The 18,376-nt window shown below is 45.8% G+C and overlaps 1 protein-coding gene and 1 pseudogene across 1 annotated transcript; both read left to right on the plus strand.

Moving 5' to 3' along the window:
• Positions 1 to 801: 801 nt before the first annotated feature.
• LOC132657686 (T-box transcription factor T-like) lies at positions 802 to 7,040 on the plus strand (annotated as a pseudogene).
• A 5,546-nt stretch (positions 7,041 to 12,586) lies between these two features.
• Positions 12,587 to 13,019, plus strand: LOC101112155 (cytochrome c oxidase subunit 7A2, mitochondrial-like). Its single transcript, XM_042231369.2, has one exon. The coding sequence runs from the start codon at positions 12,604 to 12,606 to the stop codon at positions 12,853 to 12,855; it is 252 nt and encodes an 83-aa protein (XP_042087303.1). The 5' UTR covers positions 12,587 to 12,603; the 3' UTR covers positions 12,856 to 13,019.
• Positions 13,020 to 18,376: the final 5,357 nt, after the last annotated feature.

Below are 18,376 nucleotides of genomic sequence, written 5' to 3' on the forward strand. Positions count from 1 at the left end.
AAACAAAGTATACATATAGTAACTATGTAGCATTTATGTTACAAGCTTCTTTGTTAAGAAAATTATCCTTGAATCCTACATCCTACCAGTTCCTACTTAGAGCTCTTAACTGTCTGACACCTCATCTCCCTTTCACTTCTTAACCCACCTTGTTCCACTCCGGTGCACCACTAAAACAGTTCTTGGTAAGGTCACTAATGATCTCCAGTGAGCCTTTCGAGGTTTTCCTCTCTTACTTGCTTTGCAGAACCATTCCATACCATCCACCTCTTTCTTCTGAAAATACTCTTGTCTTCCTGGCTGCCATACTCACCTGGTTTTCTTTCCACCCCTCTAGCTGCTGCTCCTCAGTCTGCCTAATTCTGATTCTACAGTCACCCCATTTTGAAATAGTAGTGTTCCTCAGGGTTCGACTTTAGCTTTTTTTCTATTCTCCCTGACACTCCCTGTCTTCCCCCCAACACATACACATACTACCACAAATTATTCAGTGGACTTTCCCACACTTGGGGAAATCACAGGAGTAGCACATCCAGAAAAGCCTCACCCTGGGAAAACCACCTTTGTGATCCTGCTAGCTAAGGTCACTTCTTTTTTGGCTGGAGGGTTGGGGGAGTGCTTATCTATATGGAGTTATTCCCATATTCACTTATCTAGCACAGATCTTTTCTAAGTCTGGATCTGACCCCCCCCCCCTTTTTTTTTTTTGGTTGGCTGTACCACTTGCAGAATCTTAGTTCCCCAACCAAGGATTGAACCCAGGGTCACCACAGTAAAAGTGCTGAGTCCTAACCACTGGACCACCAGGGACATCCCTGAGTCTCATTTCCTGATTTTGTTATTAAAGGTTTTATAGTAGCCTCTCATGGAGAAGGCAATGGCACCCCACTCCAGCACTCTTGCCTGGAAAATCCCATGGACGGAGGAGCCTAGAAGAAGGCTGCAGTCCATGGGGTCGCTGAGGGTCGGATACGACTGAGCGACTTCACTTTCACTTTTCACTTTCATGCATTGGAGAAGGAAATGGCAACCCACTCCAGTGTTCTTGCCTGGAGAATCCCAGGGACGGGGGAGCCTGGTGGGCTGCCGTCTATGGGGTCGCACAGAGTTGGACACGACTGAAGTGACTTAGTAGTAGTAGTAGCCTCTCGAATATAATGTTCCCCAAACTAAAGCGATGGATTTTTTTCCTTTTTTCCTTTTTGGCTGGCCACTCAGCTTTTGGGGTAGTAGTTCCCTGAGCCTTCAGCACTGACACCGCTGAGTCTTGACCACTGGACCACAGGAAATTCCCATCCCTCTACTTTTCTCCCAGAGTTCTTGGTCTAGTAGGCAGCAATACCATCTGCTAACCCGACTGTGCTGTGAATGTGAAAGTCACCTTCAACACTCCATTTCCTTCAGTTTCACACCAGCTTCCTGCCTGTTAGCAAGTTCTATCAATTCTACTTCTTAAATACATCTAATGTCTCTTATTTTTTAAATGTTTTATGTTGATAAGAGATATGTGTAGACATGTGTTTTAATTTAAATGCCTCAGAAGGCTTATAATGAAAGCCCTCAGTCATACTGTCATCCCTTCCCACCTAGTCTTTTGGTTTGTTTTACTGGTTTTCTGCGGAAAACAGAAAGCTATTCAACAAATCTTTACCAAGCCTTTATATGCAAGAGGTACAGTTCATTGGCAGGGTAAGCAACAGTGAACAAAATAAAATCAGCCCTTCTTGGAGCTTGTGTTCTGGGAGGAGACAGACAAATAATTAAATTTGTAGTCTGTTAAGAAGATGCTTAAGGGAAAGTTTCCTGGTGGTCTAGTGGTTAGGACTCAGCATGCTTTCACTTCGGGGGCCCAGCTTCAATCCTTGGCCAATGACCAGAATCCTGAAAACCACATGGCATGACCAAAAAGATGCTGGAACTCTATGGAGAAAAAAACCACGAAGGGAGGACAACATAGGGTGTATAGGTGTGAGGGGGGATTGCTGCTTCAATTTAAAATAGGTTAGGGAACCTGACATTTGATAAATGACTCAAGAAGCTGATTGGATGTTCAAGCAGAGGAGATGTTATCTACAAAGACCTTGAAGCAGGAGTGAACCTATTATGGCTGGAGTAGAGTGAGGGAGGGGCCTCCCTGGTAGCTCAGCTGGTAAAGAATCCTCCTGTATTGCAGGAGATCCCGGTTCAATTCCTGGGTCGGGAAGATCCCCTGGAGAAGGGATAGGTTATCCACTCCAGTATTCATGGGCTTCCCTGGTGACTCAGATGGTAAAGAATCCTCCTGCAATGCAGGAGGCCTGGGTTTGATCCCTGGGTTGGGAAGATCCCATGGAGGAGGGCATGGCAACCCACTCCAGTATTCTTGCCTGGAGAATCCCCATGGACAGAGGAGCCCGGCGGGCTACAGTCCATGGGGTGGAAAAGAGTTGGACAGGATTGAGTGACTACACACATCCCAGCACAGAGTAAGGGAGGAGAAGCTTTTGGGTTATGAGGTTAGAGTCAGTGGAGTCTTGATAGGGAAGGGATAGTGGAGTCCACTCTAATCATTGACGTTTGTTCCCAGATGGGAAGCAATTGTAGGGTTTTGAAGAGAAAGAAGAGTGACAATCTGACTTACATTTTAAAAGAATTGGGAAATTCCCTGGAGGTCCAATGGTTAGGAGTCAGCACTTTCGGTGCTGGGGGCCTGGGTTCCTTGGGCAACTAAGATCCCACAAGCCATGTGTTGTGGCCAAAAAAATAAAAAGCACTTCTACTACAATGGTCAGTGAATCTCGTCCATGTGTATGTCTTTGGATTTTAAATAAATAAATTAAAAAAAAATAAAAATATCTGACTGCTATGTTGAGAATAAATTAGTAGGAAGGCCAGTTAGGAAACCAGCACAGTAACCCAGAGTGGTTCTCCCTGCCCTCTGACAGTTGGAACATGTGGCCTAGATTTCCAGTGGCAGAGATCTGTAGTTTGGGGACCTGTTTGGTCTCCTCAATGGACTGTTCCTCTGGTGGAGGCTTCACAATATTGCTTCTATCTTTTTTTATATATTATGGATTTTTTTTTGTTATGGTTTTGTTATGGTTTTTTATGTGGCATCTTAGCTCCCCAACCAGGGATCAAACCCACACCCCCTGCATTGGAAGGCGAAGTCTTAACCCATGGACCACCAGGAAAGCCCCCGGCTGAGGCTTTAATGTATGCATTCAAACAGTTCAAAAATAACTTAAACAGAGTTCCAACTGCAATCTGCTTCCTTTTTCTCAGTGTCACCCAGATCTTCAAGTTGCCCTCTTCACTTGCAACCAGGTTGTTTCCAAGTTTTGCTAGTCCAAACAGTGTTGGAATGAGTCATTTAACAAATAGGTGAATGTATCTGTAAGATTAATAACTGAGCTTCTGGATAATGGGAAACATGACTTCATAATTCTAATATTCCCGTGTTCTTTTCGATAGAAATTATAGCAGTTTACATTCAGCTGGTTTTTCAGGATGTGTATTACCTTATATGGGCTTCCCTTGTGGCTCAGCTGGTAAAGAATCTGCCTGCAATGTGGGAGACCTGGGTTCAATCCCTGGGTTGGGAAGATTCCCTGGAGAAAGGCTACCCACTCCTGTATTCTGGCCTGGAGAATTCCATGGACTGTATAGTTCATGGGGTTGCAAAAAGTCGGACACGACTGAGTCACTTTCACTTTCACTTTGACCACACGGACCTTTGTCCCTAACCTTCTTCCCCACCCCTTCCCTTGCCACCGCCCCTCCTCCTCCCCGGATCTCTCTCCTCGCCATCCACCCAGGTCTGGGACCCGGGAGGCCCCTCTTGTTGAAAGAGCGGCCGCCTACTGAGGTGAAGGTGGCTCTCCTCTTGAGTAGCCAAGTCAGGGCTTGGGGGGCGGTGGGGAGGGGCCAGGTAAGAGGATGAGCTCCCCCACACCGAGAGCGGGGAAGAGCCTGCAGTACCCCGCGGACCGTCTGCTGAGCTGTAGAGAGCGAGTAGCAGGCAGGCAGCGAGAAGGCAGCCCCAGGGAGCACGAGCTGTGCCTGGGCCTAGAGGAGAGCTAGCTGGGGCTGCGCTTCAAGGACCTCACCAACGAGATGACGGTGACCACGAGCGGCAGCAGGATGTTCCCAGTACTGAAGGTGAACGTGTCCCGCCTGGACCCCAATGCCGTGTACTCCTTCCTGCTGGACTTCCAACCGCTTGAAGTACCTGAACCAAGAGTGGGTACCAGGGGGCAAGCCTGAGCCGCAGACGCCCAGCTGAGTCTACATCCACCCTGACTTGCCCAACTTCGGAGCACACCGGTTGAAGGTGCCTGTCTCCTTCAGCAAAGTCAAGCTCACCGACAAGCTCAATGGAGGGGACTAGACCGTGTTAAACACCGCTTCCCAGGAGACCCAGTTCATGGCAGTGAGCACTTACCAAAATGAGGAGCTAGCAGCTCTTAAAATTTAATACAGTCCATTTGCAAAAGCTTTCCTTGATACAAAGGAAAGACGCGATCACAAAGATACGATGGAAAAACCTGGAGCCAGCAGCCATCTGAATGCTGGCTGATTTCTGGAACCAGCACCCTGTGTCACCTGCCACCCCCACCCTTAGTTCAGCGCCCTCCTCTCACAGGCTTCCATGCACGGCTGTGAAAGGTACCTGGCCCTGAGGAACCACCATCCAGGAGACCCCTACCCCAGCCCTTATGCAGCAGAACAATTCTCGAACCCTTTCTGACAATTCATCTGCATGTCCATACTCCAACCCATGACAACTGTCCAGCCTTGGAATGCCTGCCCACACCAGCATGCTCCCCATGGGCCCCAAGGCTGGTCCTCCTATGGGCTCCAGCCAGTACGCCAGACTGTGGTCTGTGAACAACGGCATGGTCACCCTGGGCGCCCAGGTGGCAGGAGTACCCAGTGGCCCCGGCACCCTCCTCCTCGGGGTCCCCACGAAGGGGCTGCCACAGCCAAAGACATTGCCGACAGCCGGTAGGATCCCCCAGCCCGCCTCCTGGCCTTGTGGATGCCCGTGTTGCCTCCGTCGATGTGAACCAGAGCCTGTGTCTTAAAGGACGCAATGACTCTGCTGTGGCAGCAAGTGTTCATTTGGTTGGCAGTCTCACGGGGCGAGGGAAGGAAACGAGGCCTGTTAACCCTCCCTTTAAATAAGAGGAAGCGACATCTTCTGCTATTTACCTTACTTCATCCTCGGTGGCTGCAGTGCTGTCCTGGGTCCTTTACGTGCTGAGGTGAATTCTGGTGTGAAAGCGATGCAGGTGGCCTCACTCACCAGGATTCACAGTAGCAGTGACTTGCTAGCATCCAGAAACTCTGTTTTGCTTACAACACATAGATGACTCTGGCTTATCAAAATCTGTAAACTCCCCTGGTCATACTCCAATGAGATAAGAAAAACACACTTTTAATTCTCTTCCCTGTGGCTTTTGAGTAGTTTTCAGATTCCTTTTGTGGCAGGGATCATAGTCGGAGTTCAGCTGTGAGAGAATTAAATCATAGTTGGGGACAGCAGATTGTAGTTGAAATGACAGTGTCCAGCCCTGTCCACTAGAATGTGTTTAATTTGACCATATGTAGCTAATCTTTTGTATTGTTAAACCTACGACTGTTCGTATTTTGCTTTTGACAAACTAGCCAATCAGCAGAAAGCATCTTCTATAAAATAAAACCAATGCAAAAAAAAAAAAAAAAAGGTTAAATGGATTATCCTTTTTTCTGAATTTCCATCAGTTTCTTAGGATCATCTATATTATATTATTTTTAAATTGTGCTTAGTTTTATTTTCGGCTGTGCCAGGTCCTGCTTCCTATGCAGGCTTTTCTCTAGTTTCGGAGAGCAGGGGCTGGTCTTCATGGCGGTGCACGGGCTTCTCTTGTGCCAGGGCACAGGCTGCAGGCTGCACAGGCTTCAGTACTTGCAACGTGTAGGCTCGGTAGTGGAGAATTCCCAGTGGCTCAGTAGTTGTGGTGCGTGGACTAAGTTGCTCCGTGGGATGTGGGATCTTCCTGGATCAGGAATCACCCATGTCTTCTGCCTTGGCAGGCAGATTCTTTACCACTGAGCCACCAGGGAAGCCCAGACCATCTACAGTTTAATTTGCTTCATGCTTTTCAACTTTTAGATTGTTTTTCCTTTACCTTTTTCACATTTAATATATACAGAAGGATATGTGACCCACAATGTGAACAAATGAACCTGTCACTTAACCCCCAAATTAGAGCACTACCAACAACCTGCGTGTATATATTACCACTCCCCTACTCCATTTCTCTCTCTGTGTATGTCTGTGTGTGTGTTAGTCATTCACTCTAGTCTGAGTCTTTGCAACACATGGATTGTAGCCTGCCAAACTCCTCTGTCCATGGAATTCTCCAGTCAAGAGTACTGGAGTGGGCTGCCAATCCCTTCTCCAGGAGATCTTCCCAACCCAGGGATGGAACCTGGTCCCTACACTGAAGGAAGATTCTTTACCATCTGAAGCACCAGGAAAGCTCTTCCATTCACTTCTGCCTCATCCAAAAAGAAATTGCTATCCTGAAATTTGTATTTTATCGTAGTTTTGGTTTTGTTTACAGTATTTTTCCATATAATTTCTGATTGGCTCTTGCACATTTGGTGTATATTCTCTGTTACTTGGAATCTATTCCATTTTTTCTTGAGCTCACCAATTTTCTTTTTTTTTTTTTTTTGTCCTCATTTCTTTTATTTTTATTTTATTTTTTTTTTAGTTTTTTACTTTTTAAATTTTAATATCTTTAATTCTTACATGCGTTCCCAAACATGAACCCCCCTCCCACCTCCCTCCCCATAACATCTCTCTGGGTCATCCCCATGCACCAGCCCCAAGCATGCTGCATCCTGCGTCAGACATAGACTGGCGAAGCTCACCAATTTTCAAATCTCATTTAGACCATTGTTTCCTTGGATCATTATTTATCCTACAGTTTTTTTTCCTGGAGTTTCTGAATGCTCTATTTGGCTTATGTTTGTTGCCTTTATCACATAATAAAGTTTTCCCAAACCCTTAACCTTGAATTATCATTTGATTTAGCTTACGAAGGCTCCTTTTTTCCCTATAGCCCATCATCCTATAATCTTTTGCCATCCTGTTAAAATTCCAACATGTTGCTTTTTAGATCTTCAGGAAAGTTAGGATCCTAGGATTCCTCTTCATTGCTCTCCTGGGTTAAAGTCACAGATTCTAGGATGTCATGTTTTACATTTTCTTGTTTGCTAGAATTCCTACTTTAGGGAGCTTTCTTTAAAAGTATACAGGGCCAGATAGTAAGATCTCTGTCACAACTTCTTCTTTTTTTACTTAACAACCTTTTAAAATATAAAAATCATTCTCAGCTCAATTGCTGACTGTTCATCTAACATGCAGTGGTGCTAAGTCTGATGCCAATTTGATGTGTTTTTTCCATGATAGGTGATGTGTTTTTTCCTCTTTGGGGGTTGGGGAGGTGGTGCAGGGCACAGTTTGTGGGGGTACCCCAACCAGAGATTGAATCCAGGTCACAGCAGTGAAAGCACTGAATCCTAACCACTAGACCACCAGGGAATTCCCATGTAGACCCTTTTGACTTAAAGATTTGTATCTTTCCTTTAGCTCTTTCTCTTACTACTTCTTAGATAATATCTTTGATGCCACCCACTCTGTTCTTTCACTAAATCTCCTTCTTACTCAAAAGTAAAAACTGTCAAGTCAAACTTTTGTGTTTCTTAGGTATTTTTACCAGGATTGTTAATCTTGGTAGTACACTTCCTGTAGTAGACTTTATCCGAATATCTCAGAATTCTTTCTTACTTCTCACTGGAAGGAAGCAGAAGAGTTGCCTTGGAGCTCTGGGTGTCACCAGGATTTGTCATGTGACAAATACTCTAAGGTGTATCTTTATCGTGAAAGTTGGATCATAAAGAAGGCTGAGCACTGTAGAATTGATGCTTTCGAACTGTGGTGCTGGAGAAGACTCTTGAGAGTCCCTTGGACAGCAAGGACATTAAACCAGTCAGTCCTAAAGGAAATCAACCCTGAATATTCATTGGAAGGTCTGATGCTGAAGCTGAAGCTCCAATACTTTGGATGCGAAGAACCAACTCATTGGAAAAGGCCCTGATTCTGGAAAAGATTGAAGGCAGGAGAAGGGGCAATAGAGGATGAGATGGTTGGATGGCATCATTGATTCAATGGACATGAGTTTGAGCAAATTCCAGGGGACAGTGAAGGACAGGGAAGCCTGGCGTGCTGTAGTCCATGGAGTTCCAAAGAGTCGGACACAACTGAGCGGCTGAACAGCAATGAACAACAAAAAATATTCCTGGGTGCATCTTTATTGTTGAGGTCTCTGAATTCCCAAGGGCTTCATTCAGAGGTGCCAGTGTTTCCAGATCCACAAATACTCTGTATCTACAGAAAAGAATCTTCCTTTTATTGTTTGTCTTTCCTAGGAGTGTGTTGGCTAATTGTAGGTCACTTTAAAAGCATTAAGAAACAAAATTGTTCACTGCTTGTTGTACAGACACACCTTAGGTTAGTTTTCCTGTTTTCAAGCCCCCTTCTCATGCTTGCCCTCTGTCTTACCCGCTGCTTCAGAGTCTGAAGCATTTCAGAGTTTCAGGCAAGCAGCTCCTCCTGCACAGTAGCAACCCTGGGTATGGTGTCAGCAATCTTTTGTTCCTCCCTGGGTCACCGTACTTCTTCCATCTGCTCTAATCAGTCCAGAAATTTGTTGAAACATACCTCACAGATTTCTCCCTGCCCCACTGTATTTATATTCTAAATATCATTTTAGTCATTTACTGACTATTTAGTGTAGTCTTAAAGGTTGCTGTTGTTCAGTCGATAAGTCATATCCGACTCTCTGTGACCCCATGGACTACAACATGCCAGGCTTCCCTATCCTTCACCATCTCCTGGAGTCTGTTCAAACTCATGTCCATTGAGTTGGTAATGCCATCCAACTACCTCATCCTCTGTTGCCCGCTTCTTCTCTTGCCCTCAATCTTTCCCAGCATCAGTCTTTTCCAGTGAGTCAGTTCTTTGCAGCAGGTGGCCAAAGCTTCAGCATCAGTCTTTCCAATGAATATGCAGAGTTGGTTTCCTTTAGCATAGACTGGTTTGATGTCCTTGCTGTCAAAGGGACTCTCAAGAGTCTTCTCCAGCACCACAATTCAAAAGCATCAGTTGTAGTCTTAGAGGAAAGAGAAGGTAAACATTTGTAGTTGGTAACTCTGTTTGCCTTTACTTTAGTGTGAAACACTGTCAACTCTTGCCTGTACGACTTTAATAACCTCTTCACTGGCCACCCTCCAACCATACTGTACTCCTGCCATTCATTTTCTATGCAGTAAGCAGGATGAACTTTTGGGAATATAAGTCTGATTGCCAGATTATATCACATGTCTTAGAGAAGGCATCTAATATGGAGGCCTCAAGAGACTGTCCTACTGGAAATCGTATCACTGCAGCTGCGGTCTGTAATGGATGTGATCATGGTGTCAAACAGCCAGACCCATGCTACTCGCAAGAGCCAGCTCATGAGCAGGGCTTCTGTCTCCCCAAGGTCTCAGTCCTGGTCTAGACCTCTGAGTCACAGATCTAAAAATAAGTTTCGGGGCTGAGAGCTAGTAGGGCAGGAGCACACCTCTGGTTCTGTGGCTAGCTGGTGTTTGGCAGGAGTGAGTCCACGTCCAGCAGTGCTACAGCTCCAAACAGCCTGGAGATCTGGCTCAGCACTGGGAAGGACTAGGCGTTGGAGCTGCTCAAAACCTGGCCCTGGGTTTATCTGTAGCTGTGTATGATCAGAATCTCAGGGCTGTCCTCTGCAAGTATCTAAAGGGCTTCCTGACAGAGCAAGAAATGCCAACCTTGTCCAAATTTTCTATAACCACTCCTGGGTATATTCCTGGGTCAGATGCCTCTCAATGTCTGATTGCCAGGATTGTCTTTTTTTTGTTGGGTTTTTTTTTTTAATGTTTTTTTTTTTTTTTTTTTGCTGTATTGTGCAGTATGCAGATCTTAGTTCCCCATGCCTAAGGGGATCAAACCCTTGCCTCCTGCAGTGAAAGCATGGATTCTTAACCACTGGACCACCAGGAAAGTCCCATCCCAGACAGTCAATGGGTTTGCTCTGCAGCTTTCATCATCCCAGGCTGTGACTTAATCCTCAAAACATACCTCATGTCTGGGCCAGCTTACTTTTTCTTTCCAGCAGCTCCTTGGTTTAAATCTGGAAATCCTGGAGTCTTCAGACTTCCACTGAGCTGAGACAGACCACTGTCCTGGTGTCTATTCCTAGTACTGACCGAAGATAGCTGCTTTTTCTTTTCCCAGAAATAGAAAGGAGCTGTCAGACATGCTCATTTTTGCATTATTCCAATTAAAACTTACCTTGTTCACACTTAACTTAAGAGGCAAGGAAGTATAGAACCAAGTGTTAGTGAGTGCAAGTAATGTCTGTAACAGCCAGCTACAGATGACTTGGCAATGCTGAGCCCACAGAGATCATTGGTGGAAAGGCTGACAGTATCCCAAAATTGCTGGCATGAGTCCCTGTTTACCTAATGGAACAGGCTGACATCTTTTCACAAGTTATCCTCTCTATACCCCTGTGAACAAATGGGGTGTGCTCACAGTCTTCTGCTTTTCAAAATGGAAGAGGAAATTTTAAAAGCTCAAAATATTGGAAATAGTTGGGAACTTCTTAGTTTAATAAAAGATACAAAAAATGTACACCATCGGGGATTTCCTCGGTGGTCCAGTGGCTGAGACTCCAAGCTCCAAGTGCAGGGGCCCTGCATTCAATCCCTGGTCAGGAAACTAGATCCTGCATGCTGCAACAAGATTCCACACACCGCAATGGAGATCAAAGATCCTTCGTACTGCAACTCAGACTCAGAGCAACCAAATAAAATATAAATATATATTTTTTAATGTACACCAGCATTGCATATAATAGTGGAACAGTGAACACTCCTCCTGTGATTGGTATCCATTACCATCACTTATATTCAGCATTGCATTGGCTGTCCTAGCTAGAATGAAAAAAGAAAGGTATTCATATAAAGATTGGGGGAAAGAGAAGATAATTATTTTTAACACGACACAGTGAGATATGTATAAAATCCAAACCTATCTACAAACTGCTCCCATAAGTGAATTATCAGCATCTATAAAAATCACTTGTTTCTATGTAATTGGAAAATGAAAATTTAAAATATTATCATTTATAATAGTACTAAAAAGCCAAATGTCTAGCATTCTAATGAAAGATGTGCAATACCTCTACACAGGAAACTACAAAACATTTCTGAGAAAAAATAAGGGCATGTTTTCAGAACCTTGGAGTGGGCGAAGAGGACATAAAAAGTGATAACCACAAAAGAGAAACTGGACTTCATTAAGACTAAAAACTTGTTTTATCAAAAGATATCAAGAGAGTGAAAATGAAAGTCACAGCTCAGGAGAAGATACTTGCTTTATGTAATATTAGTCCATCTGCCAATGCAGGAGACACAGGTTCTATCCCTGGTCCAGGAAGACCCCAAGTGCTGTGGAGCAACTAAGCAGGTCAACCACAATTACTGAGCCTGTGCTCCAGAGCCCGAGGGCCGCAACTGCTGAAGCCCCAGTGCCCTAGAGTCTGTGCCCAGCCAGAGAAGCCACAACCAGAGAGCAGCCCCACCCACTACACCAAAAAGAAGAGCGAGCAGCGCTGAAGAGCCAGCATAGCCACAAAAATAAAATTTGGGAAAAAAAAAAACAACCCACAATGAGGGACTGGCCTGGTGGTCCAGTGGTTAGGACTCAGCGCTTTCACTGCTGGGGCCTGGGTTTAATCCCTGGTTGAGGAACTAAGATCTTGGAAGCTGTACAGCCCGCCAAAATAAAAATAAAAGCACAATGAGATGCCACTCAAACCACCACAAGAGTGACTTAAACATTTATATATATAAATAGATATATATGTATATTTAATTTATTTTTGGTTGTACTGGGTCTTCATTGCTGCTTCATTGCTGCTAGGGCTTTCTCGAGTTTCAGTGAGCTGGGGCTACCCTTTTGTTGCTTTTGTTGCAGTGCACAAGCTCACTGTGGTGGCTTCTCTTGTTGTGGAGCACAGGCTCTAGGCACGAGACCTCTGTAGTTGCGATTCAAGGGCTCAATAATTGTGGTGCACAGACTTAGTTGCTCTACAGCATATGGAACCTTCCCAGACCAGAGATTGAACCTGTGTCCCCTGCATTGGCAGGCAGATTCTTATCCACTCTATCACCAAGGAAGTCCGACATAAACTTTTTTTAAAAGATGTAATGTCAAGTGTTGGTGAGGACATGGAGAAACTGGGACTTTCACGCTTTAGCAGTAGAAGGGTAAATCAGTGCAACCATTTTGAAAAGCAAAGGAGCAAGATCTGTTAAAACTAAATATGAAAAAATTAAAAGCTAAATTTGTATATTGATGACCAGCAGTTTCACTGTTGGGTATATTCCCCATAGAAATGATTGGCTTGAGTTCTGGTTCCAGCTTGGGGCGTTCTGGTTGTTGGTGGTCAGTTGCTGCGGTTGGTGGGCAGTAACTGAGCCAAGATGCTGCGGAATCTTCTGGCTCTCCGTCAGATTGCTAAGAGGACCATAAGTACTGCTTCACGCAGGCAGTTTGAAAATAAGGTTCCAGAGAAACAAAAGCTGTTTCAAGAGGATAATGGAATTCCAGTGCATCTGAAGGGTGGGGTAGCTGATGCCCTCCTGTATAGAGCCACCATGATTCTTACAGTTGGTGGAACGGCATATGCCATGTATGAACTGGCTGTGGCTTCGTTTCCCAAGAAGCAGGATTGACTTCAGTTTATCCTCCCAGCAGTCAGTTGGTTCAATTCCATTCAGCTCTCTGTGGACCAGTAATCTGATACATAACTGAGTTCTTTGGGGATCAATATTTATTGACTTGTATTAGCTGCCACCAATAAAGCAGTCTTTACCATGAAAAAAAAAAGAAAAAGAAATGATTGGCTTATGTCCACCAAAAGACTTGTCAGAATGTCATAGTATAAGCCATAATAGCCAAAACCTGGAAATAAATGTCTAGCAACAGTAGAATGAACAAATAATGGTATATAATGGAATACAGTGAAAAAAATAAGAACTTGATTTATGCAACATAAATCTCACAGATGATTTGAGTGAAAGAAACCAAATACAGAAGAATATATACTGTACAGTTACATACATCTATATAAAGCTCATAAAAAAGCAAAACTAACTTATGATGATGGAGTTTAGCAGTTACTTTTGGAGGAGGTAGGGCTTGCTAATGTATTTATATCTTGGCTGGAGTGATGGGTACAGAACATAATTGAAAATTTGAACCGTGCTCTTAAGATTTGTATACTTTATATAAATTAAATATCATTATAAACACTAAACTTCCCTAGTGGTCCAGTGGCTAAGACTCTGCACTCCCAATGCAGGGTACCTGGGTTCAATCCCTGATCAGAGAACTAGATTCCACATGCCACAACTAAGACCCAGCACAGCCAAATAAATAATTTTTTTAAATGCTATATGGAAGGAGGCCTTAGATTCTTTCTATTGCTCTGCCCTCTGAGTGCCTTGCTGACTCCCTCTGCCTCTGCCCTCACCACCCCAGTGCTATGGAAACGCAAATTTTTACAACTCTCCAGTGACTTCTTGTTTCTCTTAAGAAAGTGTTCCATCCTTCCCAGGCTGTCTTTCATGATCTAGTCCCTGGAGAACTACCCTTAGCTTTCCCTTAGTGCCAGATTCCAAAATGAGCCAAATTCCAAAGGCCTTTGCAGTTCCTTTCACCTGGAGGTCTCTTTCCCAACTAATTGCGTCTCATTCTTCAAATGTCAGTTTGAATATTACATTTTCAGGGATGCCTTCCAGGTCCTTCCAGAATGTGTTAAGGTCTCCTTGACCACTTTTCTTCACCACAACGTGTCCTCACTGTGCTTGCAGATTTATTTTTATCTTCATCTTCATCATTTTTGCTTGTGGGGAAGGATCGCTTTTGTCTTATTCGCCACTCCATCCCCAGTACCTGGCACTGTGCCTGGCCTGTGGTAGGTGCTTAGAAACTTGTTGAATAAAGGAGCAAGTTACTTCACGAATGCCCGCCATTTGCTGTATGCAGTGCCAAGTGCTGCAGCTACAGTTGAATATGAGATGAATATCACCTAAGCTCACAGTTCAGGAGGGGCAAAACATAACTGCTTTGGGAGGTAAATACTATGACTGGGAAAACAGAGAGTTTTGGATTTCAGAGAAGGCTTCTTAGAGGCTTCCTTGAGGTCATGCTTTCAAACAGCTTAAAGAGCCCCACAACTAGCTGCCTGTTCTGGGAGGGGACCAAGCTTGGGACAGATTCTGGACACATGGTTGTCTTGGATCTGCCTATACCTAGGCTCCCCAGGTGGTGCTAGTGGTAAAGAAGCTGCCTGCCAATGCAGGTTAGTTGTAACAGATGTAGGTTCGATCCCTGGGTCAGAAAGACCCCCTGGAGGAGGGCATAGCAACCCACTCCACTATTCATACCTGGAAAATCCCATGGACAGAGGGGCCTGGTGGGCTAAGTCCGTGGTGTCACACAGAGCTGGACATGACTGATGCAACCTAGCAAGCATGCACGTGCCTGAGCAGAAGTGGAAACCTCTCAACTTTGCTCATTTGATGAGATCACAGAATTTTTGAGAAGTAATCCCATTTCTTCTTACCGATCTAATAGACTTTATGTGAGATAAAGTTTTACTTTCAGGGTTTCTCCATATGTGTTTAAAGCGAACTGGCTCCCTTTCAATAAGTCCAATCTCTTTTTCTGGATGGGTAGGAAGGCTGCACGGTTCAGTTTATGGAATCTAAGTTCCCCAACCAGAAATCAAACCCTGGCCCCAGCAGTGAAACAGCGAAGTCCCTAACCATCAGGGAATTCCCTCAATGATTCTTATAAGTAAGTCAAAGGTGGCTTTTAGTTTTATCAGCTTCTTCTGAGAGCCTCATTGTAATCTCAGAACTGGATAGAGCTGCCCAGACTCATATGTTGCAGTGTCGAGCGAGCAGAGTTCATTATTTTGCACTGTAATAGCAATGTTTCACAGTAGTAGTGAAATCACTGTAGGTTAAGAGCCAAATTTTAGCTTATAAACTCAGTCTTTTCTCAAATATTTCTAGTAACTTGGCTTCAAAACGGTATTTGGTTCTGCCCAGTTTTGCCCCTAAATGGAAAGCATGAATATTTGGCAGCTGTGTGGGTTAAGGTTAAGGTTAGGCACAACACTGCCGAGCAGTGAGAAAACCAAGAAAACTGGAGCTCGGGGCCCTCAGCCCATCTCCCTGTGGAGTGAGTAGGGGAAAAGCCCTTTGGCTGTTCAGTGCTCACACACGCTGCTCCCTGACCTAGCTGAATAGCTGTGCTCCACATCCCACACGGGAGGCATCCAGCTGTCTGATCATGGGAGTCTGGTGCTTACGGTCCTACCATCCAGCACCTACATCAAACTTGAGTCCATCTCTTGGGTGAGACCCAGTCTCTGTGACCAGTGCCCAAGGTTGCACAAGTCACCACTGACACCAGAAACTCAGCCAGTGGCAGCTTTACTGTCCCTGCTTGCTAGAAATTGAAGACCCAATTGACATGCCCTAAATGAACTGTAACTAGAGGGTGTGTGTGCTTGCTAAGCTGATTCAGCCATGTCCGACTCTTTGCGACCCCATGGACTATAGCCAGCCAGTCTCCTCTGTCCATGAGATTCTCCAGGCAGGAATACTGGAGTGGGTTGCCATGCCCTCCTCCAGGGGATCTTCTCGACTTAGGGATCGAACCTGCGTGTCTTATGTCTCCTGCATTGACAGGCGTGTTCTTTATCACTAACACCACCTGGGAAGCTGCAACTAGAGGGCAACCACATGTAAAAAACATCGGAATGGAGACCTAAACAAGTTCAGAGTTGTTGGGTTGGAAGACTTTGGCATTACATGTTGAAGAAATGAGGGGACTTCCCTGGTGGGCTAATGGCTAAGTCTCCACCCTCCCAACGTAGGGGCCTGGGTTTGATTCCTGGTCAAGGAACTAGATCCCATATGCCATGACTAAAAGTTGGCATGACTAAAGGTCCTGCGTGCTGCAACTAAGAGCCAGCAAAGCCAAACAGATAAATAAATAGAAATAAATACTGAAAAAAGAAAGAAAGAAATGCAGCAAACAACCTCCCTGAGCACCCTGAGGTGCTCCTTCCCATTGAGCCCGGAGGGAGCAGACAGCTTGCAGGGTGGGAGCCAGTAAGTTACTCCCAAGCATCAGGACCGTTGCCAAGGACAGCCATTCTAGTGGCCACAGTGCTCTTTTTGTTTTGATTAATAAATCCTCTCTTGTTTCAGTGACAATGAGTTGTGGTTATTACATCTTGATGAAAAGGAGAGTCCACCCGCACTCAGGACAGCGGACAGAGTTCTGGTTTCTTCAACCACAACTTCAACATCTGGGGGACTCAGGACCCTCAGTCTTGGCCCCCTTGTAGATTTACAAATTTGGCCCCCTTGTAGATTTACACGGAGAAGGCAATGCAACCCTGCTCCAGTACTCTTGCCTGGAAAATCCCATGGACGAAGCAGCCTGGTAGGCTGCAGTCCATGGGGTCGCTAAGAGTCGGATACGACTGAGCGACTTCACCTTCACTTCTCACTTTCATGCATTGGAGAAGGCAATGGCAACCCACTCCAGTGTTCTTGCCTGGAGAATCCCAGGGACGGGGGAGCCTGGTGGGCTACGGGGGGTCACACAGAGTCGGACACGACTGAAGCGACTTAGCAGCAGCAGCAGCAGCAGCAGTGGATTTACAAACCACATGTATGAGGGAATTCTCACACATATAATTGTTCGGAACTCCCAAATTTTCAACTTTGAACTCATCACAAGGCCACAGAATCAACTCTGCAAACGACCCTCCTGCGGTTCTTGAGAGCACATCTTTCCTTTTTTAATTATATTTGTTTATTGTTAATTGATTGATGATTGCTTTACAGTATTGGTTTAATTTTTGCCATACATCAACATGCATGAGCTATAGGTGTACATATGTGCCCTCCCACTTGAATCTCCCTCCCACCTCCTCTGGGTTGTTACAGATCCCCGGTTTGAGTTCCCTGAGCCTTACAGCAAATTCCTGCTGGCTGTCTGCTTTACATATGGTAGAGTATATGCTTCCATGCTGCTGAGAGCACATCTTTCTGGATCAAGACCACAGCGTGGATCTTCTGAGTTAGGGTGGTGCCCATCGGCAGGTCCACGTACCAGAACCTGAGGAGAGACAGACCTTGGCTGTCAGCATCGAATGGACTGGAGCTGCCCCCGGTTTTCAGGATAACCTGACCTCAAGGCTGTACAGACCTTCTGTCTCCACCAGCATCTTGCCTGGTTCCCTCTTTGGCACATCTTTTCTTCCTTTCCTTGTTCTAAGTCCTTGGACCCCTGGCAGTCTATGAGTTCTGGAAAATAGCCATTGCCATTGTGCAGACCTTCACAGCTGATGACTGTGGTGGGCACAGCCTCTAGGGTGGCCCCTAGGGCATTTAGCAGCTACCCCTCCCTCACCCCACACACATCCAGCCCCCGCGGCTTCACCAAGCCCAGGAGAGCCCTCAAGGAGTCCCCCAGCAGCTCCTCCTGCCTATGTAGTACCAGGCATCCTCTCCTGGCTGCAGGGGGAAGGGACTGGACTTCTGGGGTCCAGCCCCACCCATCAGGGATCTCCTAGGCTCCTGGCCAGCCCCAGACCCTCAGAATGATCAAAGGCAGCCTGGGATCTGAGAGTTGGGGGTGAGACAAGATGGCTAAACCTGGCAAGGGCCTCTTGGCCACAGCCCAGTCATTTCCAGCCAGCAGGGCTGGGGGGAGGGGGCAGGGGGGATGGAGAAAGAACAGCAGGATGTTCAAATGATTACAGGGGAAAGGGAGGGGTGTGGAGTGACTTCCTCAGGGAGACAATCTGGAGACTGGGGGAGAAGTTTCCCTTTTGGCACATGACCCATGAAGCCCTCAGCCCCTTTCCTGCCTGGTCCACACCACCCAACAGACTGGGGCTGGCCTCGCCCCAGCCACTCTCTCTGTGCCCAGCAGTCAGCCAGTTGCTCTGTGCCCAGAACGTCTGGCCAACCTTCTTCAGACTGGCTCCCAAATCCCATGGATTCTTGGATGCCAATACCATTCCTGGGGCTCACAGCCCATCTTGCAACTTTCACATTCTGCCCAAGGGAGACCAACAAGGTGAAGGAGGAAAATTACTCTCCAAACTCAAGCCCACAGCCCCTGCCCACTGTGCTCCCCTCCCCTACCCAACCATTGCCA

The sequence above is a fragment of the Ovis aries genome, chromosome 14 (genome assembly GCF_016772045.2).
Source record: "Ovis aries strain OAR_USU_Benz2616 breed Rambouillet chromosome 14, ARS-UI_Ramb_v3.0, whole genome shotgun sequence".
Lineage (NCBI taxonomy): Eukaryota > Metazoa > Chordata > Mammalia > Artiodactyla > Bovidae > Ovis > Ovis aries.